The sequence below is a fragment of the Callionymus lyra genome, chromosome 1 (genome assembly GCF_982586985.1).
Source record: "Callionymus lyra chromosome 1, fCalLyr1.hap1.1, whole genome shotgun sequence".
Classification (NCBI taxonomy): Eukaryota; Metazoa; Chordata; class Actinopteri; order Syngnathiformes; family Callionymidae; genus Callionymus; species Callionymus lyra.
This window is the reverse complement of record NC_141818.1, coordinates 50,263,810-50,279,325: the sequence shown is the minus strand read 5'-3', so window position 1 is coordinate 50,279,325 and position 15,516 is coordinate 50,263,810. Positions and strand designations below refer to the sequence as shown.

Genomic DNA, 15,516 nt, shown 5'->3' with positions numbered 1-15,516 from the left:
TAATTGTATTATTCTTTTAAAAACAAATACTTAAGTCTATCTCTCTTTTCTTAAAAATATAAAACATTTTAAATCGCTAAAAGCTACATTTCTGTTGATTGGTTGAAACTTTTTATCCAATAACTTTTGAATTTCACATTTTATTTCATGCTCGATAACTCTTTTATGATCTTTTTTTTAAAGAATACATTTCAACTTAAAATGAATAATTCACTAGAATCAGAATTAGAAACTTTTATTGCCAGTGTTGTAGGATTTGTGCCACGACCTGAAGGCAAAGAGAGACCTCGTCACAGGAGGTGAGTCCATGGAAAAGAAGGTTCAACGTTAGCTTTTCAGATCACAAGCCTGGCTCCAGGAGGGAGCTCCGGTGACCAAGAGGAACTTTGTTCTAATTTTCTTGGTCATCATGAGAGGTTTGTGGAATGGGATCTTTCGCTCTTTTGAGTATTTATTAGTGGAGAAAAATCATCAAAGATTAACACAAATCGACAGCTGTGACCAACAAAATATTTTTCATTTTCAATTTCATCAGTCGTCGTCTTCACAAGTGTTCACTCTGTCTTCCCTCCGAAGCAGCATTTATGCTGTAGAGACACAATAATTGTAAAGTAACAACACTTAGTTTCCAGAAATTACAATTAAAAGTGTAGTACATTTATCTTGGTCCCGCAGAATTTTTGTGAACCGATCAAAGCCTCCTCCGAATCCGCCTTTTTTCAGGGTGAAAATAACGTTTGTTTCAGCCCGGTCAAGAGACTACAAACACAACAAACAAAGTATCAACAACAAATAACAACATTTCTTCTGTGACGACTTACAAGACAGTATTAATGTTGCAGACCTGACCCCGAACTTCAGAGGAATGTTCATCCAAACTTCTTTTCTCCAGTCTTGCCTGAGCGATCCATGCTGGAGACACCAGACCATCAGAAGTCAACACCACACATGAGACTCTAGTTTCAGTCCTGACCTCTGATAGTTACATGGACCAACAAGAACTGACCTGAGCAGCAGATGAAGAAGATGATGAAGAGTTTGGAAGTGTTGAGTGCAGTCATGTCTACAGACAACTTCTCTCTGACACTGAAGAGATATGAGAGGAGATTCCACAGCAACAAGTTCCTGATCAATCAGACGTGAGTCTCGTCGCTGCTGCACCTCGTGTTTCACTTGTATTTAAACAGGAAATAAAATTCAACAATTTGACTATAAAAATAAAAAATATTATTACACAAAGATCAGTGAACAAATATTGATCGAGGAAGGAGGAGACACAGGTTTCTTTCTCTGTTTTTTAACATCTTTCAGATCAATAACAGACTCATTACATCCTAAGATGTTTAATCAACCATTGTATAAAAGTGTAAATTAATAAAATGTAATTTAAAAGAAGATACAAGTAAAAAAAAAGAAGAATATTTTGTTCTTTTACTTCTTTATTAATGGTAGAAAATCATCTGGACATATGTGAAGATCACGACACATTGACGGCTCTGATAAAACAGATTGATGGTCAATCTCACCAGTCGTCGTCTTCACAAGTGTTTACTCTGTTTTCACTCCCACATAGCATTTGTGCTGTAGAGACAATAATCGATAAATAGCAACACTTTGTATTCAACAAAATAAAAACTAAAGTCTCGTACTTGTTTGTTGATCCTGCAGAATTCTGTGAGCTGATCCACGTAGTTCTTCAATCCTTCAGCCTGCTCAGGCAAGACTGGTGAATCCAGAGTCTTCTTCAACATGGTCATGGAAATACCGCGTCGACGACCCACAAACCAGTAGAAACCTTCAGGCAAACTTCTTTTCTGCACTTTCTTGTCCGAGACCTTCAAGCAGCAGTCAGACAGTCTTGCCTGAGCGATCCATGCTGGAGACACCAGACCATCAGAAGTCAACACCACACATGAGACTCTAGTTTCAGTCCTGACCTCTGATAGTTACATGGACCAACAAGAACTGACCTGAGCAGCAGATGAAGAAGATGATGAAGAGTTTGGAAGTGTTGAGTGCAGTCATGTCTACAGACAACTTCTCTCTGACACTGAAGCTGCAGGAGCTTTTAATAGTTCAACTTGTCATCTTCAAATATTGAACATGGCATGTTCAGACTCTACATCCCAAGCCTTCCCTGACATCAGAGCCAAAATAAAACCTCATCATACGCCCCCTTTGGTGCAGCAGAGAACTGTCTGTCTCACCCTGTTTTTATTATGTTTAATATTCACTTAAAAACATGAAACTTAAATGGTTAAAGACATGAGTCAGACTGTGGAAAACATCAGTTTATAAACATGTCTTTAAACATTATATTGAATCAACAAGTTCCTGATCAATCAGACGTGAGTCTCGTCGCTGCTGCTCCTCGTGTTTCACTTGTATTTAAACAGGAAATAAAATTCAGCAATTAGACTATGAAATAAAAAAATATTAATACACAAAGATCAGTGAACAAATATAGATATCGAGGAAGGAGGAGACGCAGGTTTTCTTTGTCTGTTAATTAACATCTTTCAGATCAATAACAGACTCAATACATCCTAAGATGTTTAATCAACCTGAAGAAACTGTTATATCTCGTCTAATTATTAACATTTAAATCAATTCATAAAACGCACAGGAAGCCAGTGCCGTGAGGCTAACACTGGGTTGATGTGATGTCGTCTGTTAAAACCAGTTCAAAGTCTAGCTGCTGAGTTTTTGACCAGTTGGAGGCAAAAGAGGGATTTTTGAGAGATGCCAGAGAGAAGGGAGTTACAATAATGTAAACAGGAGAAGATGAGGGTATGGGTGAGTTTTTCCAGGGTTTATTGATCATGGGTTTGATTTTTTAAATGATTTTAGGTTAGGTTAGGCAGAGCTTTATTTTCAGTTTGTAAAAACAGGATTGAACAGATTTCTTGATATATTGGTCAAATGAAAGGGATGAATCGAGAACACAAAGGTTTCTGGCTGCGGGTTCAATGTTTTCCAATGGTGTCCGAGGGGGTTGAGGTTTAAGTGAGTGGGATTTGGAGACTCCAATGAAGCCTTGGAAGAATGTCGACCTCCTCACCTGTAGTAAAATGAGCTGGTTTTATATTTGAAATAAGTTAAAAAGAAGAATTTGAACACAAAAGTCGATCACAAAGATCAGTGGACAAATATTGAATATGGCCTGTTCAATTCAATATCCTCCGCCTCCCCCGGGACATGGTTGAAGTGGGAGTCATGGATCCAAAAAGACTTGATGCTTTGAGTTAAAGGGAAGGACGAGCAGATCCTTCGAGGGAGCGTTGTGTTGAAACGTGACCTTTGGTGGAAAAAAGGATATCATATAAATGTACATGAGTTCAACAACTCTTGGTTTTGTCGTTTTACAGTTTTTCATTTGAGAGGAATTTGTTATTTAACAGTGTAAATACACGGAGGCTCGGATGTGAATGTGCTCGATCAAGTCCTGGACATTTGCTGAGTTCACAGGCGGGGAGTGAGCATGTGGAAGACTTGGAGTCAAACCTGGGATCAGTTGATCAGAAAAATTCTACTTGCATGTTGATTTTGCAACAATTTTGCCCTGTTTTGAGTGAATATCCAAAAAATCAGACGCACCCTGAACGCACCATGAAGTGCAGATAAAATATTATTTTGGATTTGAAGGTAGATTTGATCACAGTGATGAATATGAATCATACAAACATGAGTTCCCTCTGAAATTAGCAGCAAATGGTGTTTGTCAAGGTCACAGATGACCTTCATGTGACGGGCAGATGTCAGATCTGTGCTTCTCTGTCCGGGCTTCATGGCGTGTACTCATGGCATTATCAAAACTACTATTGGATGTTAAATTACAAAGTGCTCAAGTAATAACAAACACTTCATGCTCTGAACTCTTTTCTTTACTCAATGTTTGTGTCTCTGATGCTTTATTTAACACTTTTGACAGTTTCTCTTCTATTCCTGCTCGTTTCCAAACACATCCGTCAGTCAACGTCAACTTTTATGAACCAAACCAGTAGATTCGTACAATAAAATGTGTCCCAGCTCGCCAGGGTCGATCCTGCTAAAGTACGAAGGCTATTCTACATTTTTCACCTCATCAAACGCACAACTAGAACAAACTAAACTTAATATTAATGAATATTTCTGGACTGTTGGAGGAAACCAGAGTTCATAGAGGACAGTGAACAAGGTTTGACTGCTGGACTCGCTCAACAGCATAATTTTTACTATTCTTTTAAAAGCAATTACTTATGTCTATCTCTCTTTTTAAATATATAAAACATTTTAAACCACTAAGAGCTACATTTCTATCTCTTGGTTAAAACTTTTAAATCTGATAACTTTTGAATTTCACATTATAACTCTTTAATAATCAATTTCTCTAAAGGAATTCATTTTAACTTAACTAAATATTTCACTATTATCAGAATTAGAACCTATTGCCAGTGATTTGTGCCCGACCTGAAGGCAAAGAGAGACCTCGTCACAGGAGGTGAGTCCATGGAAAAGAAGGTTCAACGTTATCTTCTCAGACCACAAGCCTGGCTCCAGGAGGGAGCTCCGGTGACCAAGAGAAACTTTGTTATTTTTTTCTTGGTCATCATGAGAGGTTTGTGGAATGGATCTTTCGCTCTTTTGAGTATTTATTAGTGGAGAATAATCATCAAAGATTAACACACATCGACAGCTGTGACCAACAAAATATTTTTAATTGTCAATTTCATCAGTCGTCGTCTTCACAAGTGTTCACTCTGTCTTCACTCCGAAGCAGCATTTATGCTGTAGAGACACAATAATTGTAAAGTAACAACACTTAGTTTCCAGAAATTACATTAAAAAGTCTAGTACATTTTTGTTAGTTCAGCAGAATCTTTGTGAACCGATCAAAGCCTCCTCCGAATCCGTATTTTTTGATGGGGAAAGTAACTTTTGTTTCAGCCCGGTCAAGAGTCTGCAAACACAACAAACAAAATATCTTAAACAACATTTATTCTGTGACGACTTACAAGAGAGTATTAATGTTGCAGACCTGACCCCGAACTTCAGAGGAATAGTCGTCCAAACTTCTTTTCTCCAGTCTTGCCTGAGCGATCCATGCTGGAGACACCAGACCATCAGAAGTCAACACCACACATGAGACTCTAGTTTCAGTCCTGACCTCTGATAGTTACATGGACCAACAAGAACTGACCTGAGCAGCAGATGAAGAAGATGATGAAGAGTTTGGAAGTGTTGAGTGCAGTCATGTCTACAGACAAGTTCTCTCTGACACTGAAGAGATATGAGAGGAGATTCCACAGCAACAAGTTCCTGATCAATCAGACGTGAGTCTCGTCGCTGCTGCACCTCGTGTTTCACTTGTATTTAAACAGGAAATAAAACTAATTTGACTATAAAAATGATGGAAACAGTCAAACACAAAGATCAGTGGACAAATATTGAACATGGCCTGTTCAGATTCAATATCCTCCGCCTCCCCCGGGACATGGTTGAAGTGGGAGTCATGTATCCAAAAAGAGTGAATGCTTTGAGCTGGTGTTTGGAGCAAATACATGAACAACAGTGGGACCTAAAGGTGAAGAGACGTTACCCTCTCGTCCAATGGTTGAAGCCTAACAATCAACAAACTTGTCTGTGCAGACTTACATGGGAGCATCGACGTCACAGTTTTGACCCTGAATCTGAGTTTTATGATAACTCTTGAATCAAACTGGTTACACTTGACTCACCACAGAAGACACTGATGTTGTCCTGGACTTGTTGACTCACATACGCCCCCTTTGGTGCAGCAGAGAACTGTCTGTCTCACCCTGTTTTTTATTATATTTAATATTCACATACAAACATGAAACTTAAATGGTTAAAGACATGAGTCAGACTGTGGAAAATATCAGTTTATAAACGTGTCTTCAAACATATAATTGAACAACAAGTTTGTGATCAATCAGACGTGAGTCTCGTCGCTGCTGCTCCTCGTGTTTCACTTCAACAGGAAAAAAAATTCAACAATTTGACTTTGAAAATAAAAAATATTCATGGACAAATATCAGTTGACGCATGGTGTGGTTAGCTTGATCGCCTCACATCAAAAAGGTTTCAAGGTCCAGAGGGAGTCAACTTGTGACCTTTCTGTGTGGAGTTTGTATGTTCTCTCTGTGTTGTGTGGGTTTACACTGGGCACTCTGGTGTCGCTGCCTCACCTCCTGTTTCACATGTATTTGAACAGGAAGTATTTAAATCCAAGGATTTGACTATAAAAAGATCGATATTAGTCGAACACAAAGATCAGTGACAAATATTGAACATGGCCTGTTCAAGCTTGACATCTCACGCCTCCCCTGCTATGATTGTTCTCCTGAAGGGCTTGAGTTGAAGCTTCTTCTGACTTGAAACCCTGACCAGCATCCTCCCCTGGCATCAGAGCCCAAATCCCCCTCAGGTGACAACAGCTCCACCCCTCTGTCCAAGACACGTGGCAGCAAGTCTGACGACATCGATCATCAAACGTCTAGAGTGTCCTGGTGTCAGGTGATCATGTGGACACCTTTATATTTAAACATGGTGTTCATTATGGATAATATTTTATGATCACACAAGGCCAATAACAAAGCACTGTTCAGGTTCAGATCAGGTGGGTCGTTCTTTTTACAGTGAGACCAGACCCTGGGACGAGGGAATCCCCCGGAGGTGTGCTTTTCAGAAACTCCTCCTAGGGTATCCAAAAGGGACTGATACAATGGGCTGCTGTTTGGAGGATACCAAGAACAAGTAGTCAGGATGTGTACCCCATCCTGAAGGCAAAGAGAGGCTACTCCGCTTCCGGTGAGCCTTTGATCGGCTGCCTCTATAGCATAGCGTCATCCTTTGATGACTGCACAGACGTGGACAGTTTGATTCACTGTTTCACTGGTCATTGTGTTGAAATACTGGATCAAGTGGCACCTGTTAAATCGAACTTGAAAATTCAGAAAAAACGGTGCCCTTGGACAAATGAAGATCTCCTGAGTCTGAAGAGACTTTGTCGAAAGACTGAGCGTCTCTGGAAGTCTACTAAACTTGAGGTGCACAGACTTCACCTCAGGGATCTGTTGACTTCTTACAATGAGATGGTAGAAACTGCTAGATCTGATTACATCAGAAAACTGGCAGCAGCAAATAGGAAAAACCCCAAAGTTTTGTTTGACACGATTAATTCTCTTGTGTCTCCTGCTCCTCAAATCACGCCTGTCTTCTGTGAAGCTGACAGCAATGCATTGTTGAGATTTTTCATTGACAAAATTAAATTGATCAAAGAGAAAATCTCTCCCCCTTTGTTTGGAACCCCTACTGTCTCTGAGCCCCTCTCCTCCTCTTGGTCCTCCTTCACTGCTGTATCTTTGGGTGATATTTCAGCACTAGTGAACAAGATGAAACCCTCCTCTTGCTCAGATGACGTCCTTCCTTGTAGGCTTTTTATCAAAGTATTTGATGTAATTGGCCCCTGGGTTACCAATATGGTGAACCTCTCCCTTTCCACAGGGGTTTTTCCCAATGCATTTAAACATGCCATTGTGGAGCCTCTGCTCAAAAAACCAGACTTAGACCCAACTGACCTCAGTCATTTCAGGCCTATTTCTAAGCTCCCTTTCTTGTCCAAGATCTTGGAGAAGGTGGTGTCTGAGCAGCTGTCTTTGTTCCTGGATCAGAGCGACATCCATGAGAAGTTTCAGTCTGGCTTCCGTAAACATCACTCTACGGAGACAGCTTTATTGAAAGTGTCCAGTGACATCATGATGTCGGCTGACTCGGGTAAATTCACTGTTCTGGTTCTCTTGGATCTGTCCTCAGCCTTTGACACAGTTGATCACCAGATCCTGCTGAGAAGACTGAGGGATGAAGTGGGACTGTCTGGGTCTGTGTTAGAATGGTTCTCATCTTACCTTTCTGGGCGCAGTTTTAGTGTATCTGCCAATCAAATGAGGTCTGAATCGGCAGATCTGTTGTGTGGAGTCCCTCAAGGTTCTGTTCTGGGTCCTTTATTGTTTTTGCTGTACTTGATTCCCCTCGGTAAAATCATTCAGAGATTTCCAGATGTTTCTTATCTCATTTTTGCTGATGACATCCAGCTCTACTGCTCTTTTGACCCAACTGAGCCCCAAAGGCTGAACAGCTTAGTCAATTTTTTGCTAGAAATCAAACAATGAGTGAAAACACTTAACAGCTAAATGTGGACAAAACTGAAACTCTGGTGATTGCTCCTGATGATAAGATTCCAGGGTTGAGTCAGTACTTGGGTGACTTAGGTCAGTCTGTCAAACTGAGCCTGAGAAACCTGGGTGTTGTATTTGATAAAGACATGTCTCTTGTTCGACACTGCAGAAAACTGACCAGAAACTGTTTCCTTCAACTGAGAAAAATCTCTAAACTTAGGAAAATGTTGTCGGAACATGATCTGGAGCTTGTAATCCATGCTTTTGTTTCTTCTCGTCTGGACTATTGTAACAGTTTGTTTTCATGTCTTAACAAGAAGGATCGTCTCGTCTGCAGTTGATTCAGAACTCTGCAGCGAGAATTCTGACCCGCTCAAGTAGAAGAACTCACATTTCTCCGATCCTTAAAACTCTTCACTGGCTTCCAGTTTCTTTCAGGATCAACTTTAAAATTCTGGTTCTTACTTTCAGATCTATTCATGGTCAGGCTCCTCCTTACATCACTGATCTGATCCAGCCTTACACCCCAGCTCGGGCTCTGAGATCTGTGGATCAGAATCTACTTATGGTTCCACGCACACGGCTCAGGACCAGAGGAGAGAAATCTTTTCAGGCTGTTGCTCCTAAGCTTTGGAACGATCTTCCTCTCTCTTTGCGCTTGATGGAGTCTACTGACTCCTTTAAGAAACACCTTAAGACGTTTCTATTTGTTCAGGCTTTTCCTTGAATTTCTCGAACTCATGTGTTGTTCTCAGTATTATCTTGATCTTTAAAGTATGTACTTTTTTGAGTATTGTTTTTGATTGTCTAAGCGCTTTGTGACCCTGGTCTCGAAAAGCGCTATATAAATAAATATTACTTACTTACTTACTTACTTACTCTCTCGTCCAACTGGGTCGACACAAACAGTAACCCTACTAGCTCTCTTTCCCTTGTAGCAACTTCTGATCAGAAAACTGTCCAAGTACATTCAATGGCAGTGTTTCCAGGAGACTGCACTGTGTGTCAAGGTGAGTCCAACTACATCCCGACAAATCCTCTCAACCTCAGGCATCAGCTCAGGCTCCTTCCTCATCAGAGGGTGAAATTACATGTCCTTGGAATATTCTTCTGTAGCCGAGAATGGATTCCCAACCCACATACCCATTGGCCCCTCTCACAGGGGGTGAGCCAATGAGAACAGGGTCCATGTTACCTGTACTGGGCCAGACCTCATGCATGGTCAGTAGGCGCTCACCATTGAGCCCCACTCCCATGCCTTGTACCAGTGGGGGGCCATGATGACCTTTCTCTGTGTAAGTGAGTCTGGGCCCTTTTTTAACATCACAACAGGTTTTTGTAATTAGATTGTTCCATATTTTAAATCTTTATTAATGGATTAAAATAATGTACAAATATTTGAGCTCAAGTGTTCACTCTGTTTTCACTCCCCTGCAACATTTCCTCTGTTGAGACACAATAATTAGTAAATATAAACACTTTGTATTCAACAAAAAAGTTTCATACGGTTTTGTGGGTCCTGCCAAATTTTTTGAGCTAAACGTTGAATATTGCTGGGGAAAGCCAGTGTCTAATGACACATGGGTCAAAGCTGCAAATGCAACAAGTATTATCAAGTATTTGGAAAATCAAACTTGTCTCTACAAACTTAGATGAGAGCTTCAACGTCCTCGTTGTTGTCACCCTGAATGTGTCCAACAACTATAAGGTCAACAAATAGTGAATGAATCTCAGGATGTTTTTGCTTTTAATGTTTATACATTATTTAATGTACATGATTTTTAGTATCTTCTCTTTAGTTTTCTTTTCTTGTCAATTTCCAGAAAGACATGGATCATGTTAGAAAACATAGATTCATTATCAGGTAAACTATTGAAGCAGGTATTTGGGGGTGTGGTCTCTCACCCAGTGGATGATGGGTAGTTACAAACGCAAACACAAAGTTGAACATCATTGAACTGCGTCCTAAAGTGTCCTGGTGCCAGCTGAACATGTGGACCATCTTTGATGAACACAGAAGTCCAATAACAAATCACCATTCAGGTTCAGATCAGGTGGTCATTCTTTTCCAATCAGTCTCCTTTAAGGTCTCTCAGTCTCTGCCAACATGGGCGTTAAAGACCCCCAGCAGGACCAGGAAATCCCCCAGAACAGCTGGACATCAGCAACAAAAACCTGTTGGCTCACATACGCCCCCATTGGTGCAGAAGAGTACTGCCTGTGTCTTTTAAGATGTGATGTTCCATCATCAAATAAATATGTCACTTACAAACATGAAACTTAAATGGTTAAAGTCAAACTGTGGAAAATATCAGTTTATACATTTTTCTTCACAAAACATTTTATTGAATCAACAAGTTTGTTGCTGCTCTTCATGTTTCACGTGTATTTAAACAGGATATAGAATTCAACAATTTGATTATAAAAATGATAAATATTCATACACAAATATCAGTAAACAAATATTGATATCGAGGAAGGAGGAGATGCAGGCTATCTTTCTCTGTTTATTAACATCTTTCAGATCAATAAAGACTCAATACATCCTAAGATGTTTAATCAACTGAAGAAACTGTTACATCTCGTCCAAACCCACAGAAGGACCGGCTGCAGGAGAAACGCCGTCGATCACAGGCTCAACACAGAGACAAACACGGCTGTCGACACAAATGGAAACTCTTCTGGCTACCTGGTGGTTCTGATCCACTATTGTTAGCAGGTGAGTAAAACACTGGGAAAGAGGCAGTGGTTCCACCGAGTCAACATGCACATAATCAAGATGCTCAGACTGAAATAGGGAAACTCCTGTTGAGAAAACCACAGTTCGGTCAATTAATATTATGTTATGTTTCTTTATGTTGGATTACCGTTTTTGGTAAACCTTTAAACTTAACATGGATGTATTTACAGCTCAACGTATATGTAAACAAATTTAATTTAAATTACGTTAAAAAGAAGAACTTGATTTTTCATTCTTTTACATCTTTATTAATGGTAGAAAATCCTCTAGAAATATGTGAAGATTAATATTGACGTCTCATACGAACAACAGATGTTTGATTGTCAATCTAAGCCGTCGTCGTCTTTACAAGTTTTTACTCTTTTTCACTCCATGGCAACATTTGTGCTGTAGAGACAAAAAGATTTATAAGAAGAAACATTTTTATGAACAAAGCAAATAAAGTCTTGTTGATCCTGCAGAATTCTTTGAACTTTTCCACGTCTTGTCTTGCCAGACAGAAAAAGTACTTTGGTGAAAAGTGAACGAACCTCAGGATGATTTTATGTAATACATTATTTAATGTACAAGAGTTTTTGTAAATTTTCTATATTTTTCACCTCATCAAACGCACAACTATAACAAACTAAACTTAACATTAATTAATATTTTTGTGCTGTTCAAGGAAACTTGAACTAAATTTTATTTTGCGCTAAATAACTCTTTTATAATCTACTTTAAAGAATACATTTTAATTCACTAGAATCAGAATTAGAACCTGTTGTTTCCAGTGATTTGATCCCCGACCTGAAGGCAAAGAGAGACCTCGTCACAGGAGGTGAGTCCATGGAGAAGAAGGTTCAACGTTATCTTTTCAGATCGTGCCCGACCACAAGCCTGGCTCCAGGAGGGAACCCCGGTGACCAAGAGGAACTTTGTTCTATTTTTCTTGGTCATCATGAGAGGTTTGTGGAATGGGATCTTTCACTCTTTTCAGTATTTATTAGTGGAGAAAAATCATCAAAGATTAACACACATCGACAGCTGTGACCAACAAAATATTTTCAATTTTCAATTTCATCAGTCGTCGTCTTCACAAGTGTTCACTCTGTCTTCACTCCGAAGCAGATGTTATGCTGTAGAGACACAATAATTGTAAAGTAACAACACTTAGTTTCCAGAAATTACAATAAAAAGTGTAGTACATTTTTGTTGGTCCTGCAGAATTCTTGTGAAAAAAGAAAAGGTGAACCGATCCTTCCTCCGAATCCTTTACGGTGGAGAGTAACAATTGTTTTATCCAAGACAAGAAACTGCAAACACAACAATCAAATCAAGTATCTTAAACAACATTTCTTCTGTGACGACTTACAAGACAGTATTAATGTTGCAGACCTGACCCCGAACTTCAGAGGAATGTTCATCCAAACTTCTTCTCTCCAGTCTTGCCTGAGCGATCCATGCTGGAGACACCAGACCATCAGAAGTCAACACCACACATGAGACTCTAGTTTCAGTCCTGACCTCTGATAGTTACATGGACCAACAAGAACTGACCTGAGCAGCAGATGAAGAAGATGATGAAGAGTTTGGAAGTGTTGAGTGCAGTCATGTCTACAGACAACTTCTCTCTGACACTGAAGAGATATGAGAGGAGATTCCACAGCAACAAGTTTGTGATCAATCAGACGTGAGTCTCGTCGCTGCTGCACCTCGTGTTTCACTTGTATTTAAACAGGAAATAAAATTCAACAATTTGACTATAAAAATAAAAAATATTATTACACAAAGATCAGTGAACAAATATTGATATCAAGGAAGGAGGAGACACAGGTTTTCTTTCTCTGTTTATTAACATCCATCCTGCACAACTGCTTCCTCCAACTAGAAATTTTCTTTATGAAACCAAAAGTTTGACAGAAATTTAAAATGGTGACTTTTTTTTGAACACTGCATGTAAACTCTCTTATGGTTGAACGCAAGGATACGCAAGGACAAGTAGTCAGGATGTGTACCCCATCCTGAAGGCAAAGAGAGGCTACTCTCTCGTCTTATTGGGTCGACCCAAACAGACCGTCACTGAACCTTTGAGTAATAAGTATTAGCTCCCCTACAAGCTATCGTTTAATTGTAGCAACTTCAGATTAGGAAACTGTCAAAGCACTCTCAAGGGTTCTGGTCCCACACTGTGTGTCAAAGTGAGTCCAACTACATCTCGACGCAACCTCTCAACCTCAGGCATCAGCTCAGGCTCCTTCCTCATCAAAGGTGAAAATCTATGTCCTTAGAACTTGCTTCTGTAGCCGAGGATGGAATCCCATCCCATTTATTAGTGGTGAAAAATAATCAAAGATTAACACACATCAACAACTGTGACGAACAAAATGTTTTTACATTTTTATTTCATCAGTCGCTGTCTTCACTTCATCAGCATTTGTGCTGTAGAGACACAAAAATTGGAAAGTAGTACATTTTTGCGGTACATGCAGATTTCGTTGGACCATTCGACTGATTTCTTTAACTCCATCTTTTTTCACGGTGAGGCTTGTTTCAGCCCGGTCAAGAGACTACAAACACAACAAACAAATCAAAACAACATTTCTTCTGTGACGACTTACAAGAGAGTATCAATGTTGCAGACCTGACCACGAACTTCAAAGGAATGTTCATCCAAACTTCTTTTCTCCAGTCTTGCCTGAGCGATCCATGCTGGAGACACCAGACCATCAGAAGTCAACACCACACATGAGACTCTAGTTTCAGTCCTGACCTCTGATAGTTACATGGACCAACAAGAACTGACCTGAGCAGCAGATGAAGAAGATGATGAAGAGTTTGGAAGTGTTGAGTGCAGTCATGTCTACAGACAACTTCTCTCTGACACTGAAGCTGCAGGAGCTTTTAATAGTTCAACTTGTCATCTTCAAATATTGAACATGGCATGTTCAGACTCTACATCCCAAGCCTTCCCTGACATCAGAGCCAAAATAAAACCTCATCATACGCCCCCTTTGGTGCAGCAGAGAACTGTCTGTCTCACCCTGTTTTTATTATGTTTAATATTCACTTAAAAACATGAAACTTAAATGGTTAAAGACATGAGTCAGACTGTGGAAAACATCAGTTTATAAACGTGTCTTTAAACATTATATTGAATCAACAAGTTCGTGATCAATCAGACGTGAGTCTCGTCGCTGCTGCTCCTCGTGTTTCACTTGTATTTAAACAGGAAATAAAATTCAGCAATTTGACTATGAAATAAATAAATATTAATACACAAAGATCAGTGAACAAATATAGATATCGAGGAAGGAGGAGACGCAGGTTTTCTTTGTCTGTTTATTAACATCTTTCAGATCAATAACAGACTCAATACATCCTAAGATGTTTAATCAACCTGAAGAAACTGTTATATCTCGTCTAATTATTAGCATTTAAATCAATTCATAAAACGCACAGGAAGCCAGTGCAGTGAGGCTAACACTGGGTTGATGTGGTGTCGTCTGTTAAAACCAGTTCAAAGTCTAGCTGCTGAGTTTTACACCAGTTGGAGGCAAAAGAGGGATTTTTGAGAGATGCCAGAGAGAAGGGAGTTACAATAATGTAAACAGGAGAAGATGAGGGTATGGGTGAGTTTTTCCAGGGTTTATTGATCATGGGTTTGATTTTTTAAATGATTTTAGGTTAGGTTAGGCAGAGCTTTATTTTCAGTTTGTAAAAACAGGATTGAACAGATTTCTTGATGTATTGGTCAAATGAAAGGGATGAATCGAGAACACAAAGGTTTCTGGCTGTGGGTTCAATGTTTTCCAATGGTGTCCGAGGGGGTTGAGGTTTAAGTGAGTGGGATTTGGAGACTCCAATGAAGCCTTGGAAGAATGTCGACCTCCTCACCTGTAGTAAAATGAGCTGGTTTTATATTTGAAATAAGTTAAAAAGAAGAATTTGAACACAACAGTCGATCACAGGATCAGTGAACAAATATTGAATATGGCCTGTTCAATTCAATATCCTCCGCCTCCCCCGGGACATGGTTGAAGTGGGAGTCATGGATCCAAAAAGACTTGATGCTTTGAGTTAAAGGGAAGGACGAGCAGATCCTTCGAGGGAGTGTAATCTTGAAACGTGGCCTTTGGTGGAAAAAAGGATATCATATAAATGTACATGAGTTCAACAACTCTTGGTTTTGTCGTTTTACAGTTTTTCATTTGAGAGGAATTTGTTATTTAACAGTGTAAAAACACGGAGGCTCGGATGTGAATGTGCTCGATCAAGTCCTGGACATTTGCTGAGTTCACAGGCGGGGAGTGAGCATGTGGAAGACTTGGAGTCAAACCTGGGATCAGTTTATCAGAAAAATTCTACCCGCATGTTGATTTTGCAACAATTTTGCCCTGTTTTGAGTGAATATCCAAAAAATCAGACGCACCCTGAACGCACCACGAAGTGCAGATAAAATATTATCTTGGATTTGAAGGTAGATTTGATCACAGTGATGAATATGAATCATACAAACATGAGTTCCCTCTGAAATTAGCAGCAAATGGTGTTTGTCAAGGTCACAGATGACCTTCATGTGACGGGCAGATGTCAGATCTGTGCTTCTCTTCCGGGCTTCAT

At 39.7% G+C, this 15,516-nt stretch overlaps 1 protein-coding gene and 1 long non-coding RNA gene across 4 annotated transcripts; both read right to left on the bottom strand.

Annotated features, from left to right (window-relative positions):
• Positions 1-219: 219 nt before the first annotated feature.
• LOC148090051 (uncharacterized) lies at positions 220-2,083 on the bottom strand. 3 transcript variants are annotated; one of them, XM_087785584.1, is made up of 7 exons: positions 1,971-2,083; positions 1,650-1,876; positions 1,527-1,581; positions 1,007-1,172; positions 845-912; positions 657-759; positions 220-587 (listed from the first exon to the last, which is right to left on the bottom strand). In XM_087785584.1, the coding sequence occupies exons 1-3, from the start codon at positions 2,023-2,025 to the stop codon at positions 1,549-1,551; spliced, it is 315 nt and encodes a 104-aa protein (XP_087641710.1). In that variant the 5' UTR covers positions 2,026-2,083; the 3' UTR covers positions 220-587; positions 657-759; positions 845-912; positions 1,007-1,172; positions 1,527-1,548. The 3 variants fall into 3 exon arrangements, with proteins under 3 accessions (XP_087641710.1, XP_087641711.1, XP_087641709.1); XM_087785585.1 differs by having other exon boundaries at positions 822-912; positions 1,007-1,581; XM_087785583.1 differs by having other exon boundaries at positions 1,007-1,581.
• Positions 2,084-4,435: 2,352 nt separating this feature from the next.
• LOC148090050 (uncharacterized) lies at positions 4,436-12,575 on the bottom strand. The gene is made up of 5 exons (XR_015710677.1): positions 12,454-12,575; positions 12,292-12,359; positions 12,102-12,209; positions 11,790-12,032; positions 4,436-4,515 (listed from the first exon to the last, which is right to left on the bottom strand). It is a non-coding gene; the product is annotated as an uncharacterized LOC148090050 (long non-coding RNA).
• Positions 12,576-15,516: the final 2,941 nt, after the last annotated feature.